Source organism: Apaloderma vittatum, unplaced genomic scaffold, assembly GCF_000703405.1.
Source record: "Apaloderma vittatum isolate BGI_N311 unplaced genomic scaffold, ASM70340v1 scaffold4579, whole genome shotgun sequence".
In the NCBI taxonomy this organism is placed as follows: Eukaryota; Metazoa; Chordata; class Aves; order Trogoniformes; family Trogonidae; genus Apaloderma; species Apaloderma vittatum.
In genome coordinates, this window is record NW_009734500.1 from 52,139 (window position 1) to 57,578 (window position 5,440).

Below are 5,440 nucleotides of genomic sequence, written 5' to 3' on the forward strand. Positions count from 1 at the left end.
GTGAGAGGATCAGAGTCTCACAGACTAGACTACCTTACACCACCGGGGCAATCATCTTCCCCCTCAGGAGCACTCAGCCTCTAAGATGTAAAGAAACTTTTGCTATTCAATGTCCAAAGTAAAAGATCTTCTGTACCCTGCAGTTCGGGGACAAACCACTGTTGCGGGGTGCTCAGACTCAGCATCGTTCCAAGGAAGCCAACAAGGTCAGATCCTCCAGGGACTGGAAGGAGCGGAACTCTGCTCTTGGTCTGGGACTGGACTGGAGTCTGGGGCACTCCTAATCACAAGCAAGAGCAGTATTTTGGGCAGCTGGAAATACTTAATACTGAACAGTGAGCCGTCTAAAAAACTGTATGCATGTCCTACAGCTGAGCAGGGGTATAGTCTCAGATTTGAGTACAACAGTTCTTTTAAAGACTTTCTGCAAGTAACTATTGAGGTCTGAAGTTATTTTCCAGCATGCTTAGTGTCTATAATAATCAGCTGAAAGTATCTGGAAATGACGGCCTCAGAGTCATACAGACAGTACATTGTAATGATCAGTGTATGTATTAAAAACAACACTTTGAATTACCAAAAATAGCAACAAATCTGCTCATGGAACTAATGAAAATTCACACAAGAAATATACTTACATCTATTCCCCCGAAATACAAAAACCCTAGATGAAGTTGTGGTGAAAATTGAGAAACAGTAACTAAATTCAGCATATATCCTTGCCTATAAAGCAAAAGCAAGCCCATCTGTGTTGATAGGACATCCAAGAACCTGTCTGAACATTTAGGCTAGATGCAAGTATTTGAAGAAACAGTACATGACGTGTTACTGGGTATACACAACTACAAACCTTAAGATCCCTTGAGACCCCAAAGAGTTCACTTCTAAGCAGTAAGTGTGAAGTCTAAATCCTATGGAAGATTGTAGAGAGATAGTTACGAAAAGCAAATACATGATGAACATGAAATGGATAACCATCCTGCTGGTAAAAGCAAGAGAACACTTTATCACTGTGCCGCTGAATATGACATTTTCAGTACACCAACTCTGATCTGGCTTGGTGCCTTCTCCTGTGGAAAAATCATCCCTTCTTCCATTAAACCAGGCAGATTATATTTATCTTCACCTTCTCCCGTGGATGCTTCCTTCAAAAAAAGAAGGTGACAATCACTCAGTGAATGGTGACCATGCATCGCACAGCCAGCCAGGATTGTCGTCATCATTTTACACAAGTGAGTCGACTCCTATCTCGCCAAGACCCAGCTCAGGTCTGAGCTTTTCCAGCCATGTCTTTGCTTTTTGTCTAAATGTCAATTAATGCCATTCAAGACGGCTGGTCTTTGTTCCAGGATAACAAGCATTTTTCTTGCATGTTAATTATTAATTCTGCCTGAACGTGTCGATCTTGGTGTGACTCCCTAGCAGCTGTCCAGCAAGACAAAGCCCAGGTATTTCTAGCACAGTCTTGTGGCTCTATCTCCAACGTTACTCATTAGCAGACTAATGGCACACGGACAGAGCAAGGAGAGCAAACTGAGGTAAAGAGCTGGAATAAGAAAGTGAGGAGAACAGCAATGAAAAAAGAAGAGCTCTAAAGCTATTTGTCAGAAGGCCGCTGGAGTCATGAGCAGTACGGTCTGGGAAGAGGAGACAAGGTGCTTAGGTGGCACCACCTCACCCTGTAGAGCAAGTTGGTACCAGACAAATCCTGATTAAGCGGTTTGTTCACTTCTGAGTATTGCAGTCCCAGTGTAGTTTGATTTAAGTACGGTTGTTGACTCAGACTCAGTTAAGTACATTATGGAGAGTGCTACAGAAGAAAGAAGTCAGAAAATCAGAATTTGAGAGTGAGGGGGAGGAAAATGAACTGAATAGGAGGAAGATCTGAAAACAGAGGTAGTGAGTTCCTTAAAATAGCAGTTCTTGCTTTTGGTGTAAAATACAAAATCTTGAGGAAAAAAAAATGAGATAGAGACTAAACAGATGGTGTGAGGAGGGATTCAAAAGTGAGATGACACACCAGAGCTAGATACGAATAAGTAAATGATGCAGAAGTGGACTTAAGACAGCAGACAATCATCATGGGTTTTTTTCTGAAAAGTCCTTTGCAGTATTTGTAAGCTATAGCAACAGCAAAATATAATATGAAAGCACTTGACTTATTTTCCTCTCTACAAGAAAAGACTTGCTTTGCAGTTAAAGCAGACAAAGTGTGTTTCTGTGTGAAGAGTTTGTAGATGTTAGTAGGTTAAAATATCAATTTATAAATCTTTCATGCCCAACAGTTACATTCATTTGCTTATCTCTATAGCACTTTAAAAAATGTCATACCACAGCTAATTCTGATGAAAAATGAGAATGCTTCTAAACCTTCATTCTTATCTTTTCATCGATCACTATAATATAGAGGTTTTATTCTTCACCTGGGAACTTGCCTTTTTTTCCCTCTAGGTTAAAGCTCTGAATCCAATCCACTTCAGGTCCTACAAACTACATGCTTTGGAGAGTTATGAATTTTTTAGGTTGGCCCTTTCTTATGAGCCATTTGCCACAGAGGGAGTGAGTCAGAGGTCCAGCATTTAGAGTCTGGAGTTGGAGATGAACTTCCTGGCTTGGATCCATCTCAAATTCTCTATTTTCTCCAGGAGTACTTACTTCTTAGCAGAAAGGTGACACATTGTCATGTACATTTCTGTTTTGCCAGATTTACATTATCTGTGTTGTAGCAGTTTCTTCCAATGATGAAAAAGTCAGTCATTAAATTTTTATTTTTTTTTTACAAAATTCTACTTGTAATTATTTACTCCCTGAAAAAGAGAAGCTCAGGAGTCTGAGCAAGGAAAAGCAAAATACCTAGAATATTGCAGGCTGTATGTAGGGAAGCAATCTCCCCTGGTGTAGTAGCAGGAAGCAAGGCTGCTGTGCCAGCCTCCCACCCAAATTGCCTCCCACCTGCACTGTGATCACAGGGTCTGAGGTTTAATCCTTTGTTTACTTCTGCCCCCTGAGGGTTGAAACCTTGAGATAAGGCTGCTTCACATAAATCATCTCAGAATTTCTCTCACTTTCTGTTTTCCACTCAGGTGATGTATATTATAATTTGTGAATAATCTCTAATGCCTGACCTGCAAGTAAACAATTGCTTCGTCCTCTTAAGCACTACTCGGCTCCCTGTTCCCTCAGCTACTAGTGAGATATCCTTCTGCTTTGAGTGCTGCTCCCTGCAAAGGTATAGGGAAATGCAAAAAAGCCTACAGTTCCTCAGGGACAAGCCTGACCTCAGGTCCTTGCTGAGCCAAACGGGCCGGCCTTTCGATGGCATCCAGCCCGCATGTGGAGTCGGAGGGTTTGTCTCGCCATGATCATGCCTCTGCTTGTTCCTCCTCCCACACAAACCAACTGTTTTCAATCTCAGCGTTTTATCCTGGTTTGTAAATAATAGTTGCTTGGGAAGAAATATGTTTGCCTTCCACCTGATGGGAGTCCTTGGTTTCTATAATAGCTAATCTGTTCATAACGGCAAAGAGGGGCTGGAGAATGAAAAGGAAAGGAGGGGTTAGTAATAATTTCTCTCTATCCAGAGTCCCAAGGGCTAAGGCTTTGGGTTGTTTTTTGTCCAATAGTTTGGAAATATTTTCTGTAAGCTGTAAATTAGGCTTAAGTAAAGCTCTTCTTGTGACTTTTTTCCCCCTTTTTTTTCTTCATCAAGGCAACATGGGTTGAGCAAACTCAGATAAATGCCATAGCTAGGGTCCTTGAAACATGACTAGCCCTCCCAGAGTCCTTTCCACGGGCTAGGCTTTCCAGGCTGGCTGTAGGGTGGGTAACTAGCAGGGAGTAATTGCTTTTGGATGAAAATCATAGTAATTGCTGCTGTTAAAAGACACTGTTGTTTCCTTCTGTAGTATTTTCTGTAGGACCCAAAAAACTGGGGGGGGGAGGCTTAATAATGAGGCAAAGGAATTGGTGTCTTTATAGGCTTGTTTGTTATAATGCCCGTGTCTGCGTAATGTAAATGCAAATAAACCCATCTTTATTTTTTTAATAGTTCTAATGGAAAGTCTGTGTCATGGTCTGAACCAGGTGGAAGACAAGCTCCCAAGGGGGAACACACATGGCACAGACTCTCAGTGCATGTGAAGAGCCAGGAGACAGGGTGCAATCAGACAGCGGTGATCAAACCCCTCACTAAAAGCTACCACAGCCAAAGCAAGAGCCTGACTTCTACTGACATCAGCAGTAAGACTCTGTACAATGTGGTGGAAGAAGACAGAGAGCCCGTTCGTCTCAACCAGCCCAGCAGCCCCTCCATGGTGGTGCACAGGCGGGTGGCGACGACCCCTCCGCTGCAGGCCACAGCAGAAGAGACACAGCTCTTCTTGCCTGAGCAGCCCCCCAAGACCCTGCCCCTGCAGCCACAGTCTCTCATGGACCAGCTGCAAGGAGTGGTCAACAAATTTGCTGCCGACTTCAGCACCGTCCTCCCTGGCCCTGGCTCGGGGCACAGTGCGCGACCCCCCTGCCAGGCCTCCCCGCTGCAGCAGCCACCCCGGCCGCCTCTCCAGGTGGCTGCCTTCAGTGAGGAGCCCCTCTCTCCCCCGGCTGAGGAAGTGGAGAGTGAGAAGCTGAAGCTTATTCAGGGATATGTCTATGAGAAGAACCCAGAGGAGGAGGAGGAGGAGGAGGAGCCGGCGACCAGCAAACTGACTCTGGAAGACTCTCCGGCGCTGACACCCCCATCCCCTTTTCGGGATTCGGTGGCCTCGGGCAGCTCCGCGCCCAGCTCCCCCGTCTCCGAGTCAGTGCTCTGCACCCCCCCAGATGTGACCTATGCCTCTGTCATCCTGAGAGATTATAAACAAAGCTCATCTACTCTGTAGGCACTGCAAGAGATGAGGCGAGACGAGAAGGACTTTGGCAGCTGCCTGCTGGGAAGTCCTGGGGAGACAAGTCTCCCAGGGTTGGGAGGACAGATAGTGGAGAACAAAGTCACATATGACAGAGCAAAAACTTCATCCTGCACTTAAGTAAATAAAAGGGAAGAAAAAGAAAAAAAAAAAAGCAACAACAACAACAAAAAAATTCTGAGGGCTCAAAATTCTTTAGCTGTTAAAAATAAAAATACTGTACTTTGAGAAAATATAGGAAAACATAACAAAGCACAAACCGAAGGGACAACTTCCATAGCAAAAAAACCTAATAAACACACAGGAAAAAAAATAAATAAATCACACTTAGTCACACCCTTTCTCGGCAATGCTTGAAAAGGACTCTGGGAAGTGTGACCTGGAGAAGTTATTAGCACATCTCATGACTGCTGTCTGTCTGCTATGGAGGCCACACACCCAGGAGCTGGAAGGGCACAGTGTGGAGAGGAGAAATGAAGCTCCTTGTATGTGAGACATATATGCATAAATACTTTTTTCCTGGTTTTTGTAGG

General features: G+C 44.1%; 1 protein-coding gene across 1 annotated transcript in view; it reads left to right on the forward strand.

Annotated features, from left to right (window-relative positions):
• The window catches only part of GRM1 (glutamate receptor, metabotropic 1), a gene marked incomplete at its 5' end in the record, with an annotated part of 42,892 nt that extends 38,012 nt beyond the window's left edge, over window positions 1–4,880 (forward strand). Inside the window, one exon of the mRNA XM_009876295.1 lies at window positions 4,049–4,880. Coding sequence (XP_009874597.1) covers window positions 4,049–4,880 — 832 coding nt within the window. The remainder of the gene's footprint in view (window positions 1–4,048) is intronic.
• Window positions 4,881–5,440: the final 560 nt, after the last annotated feature.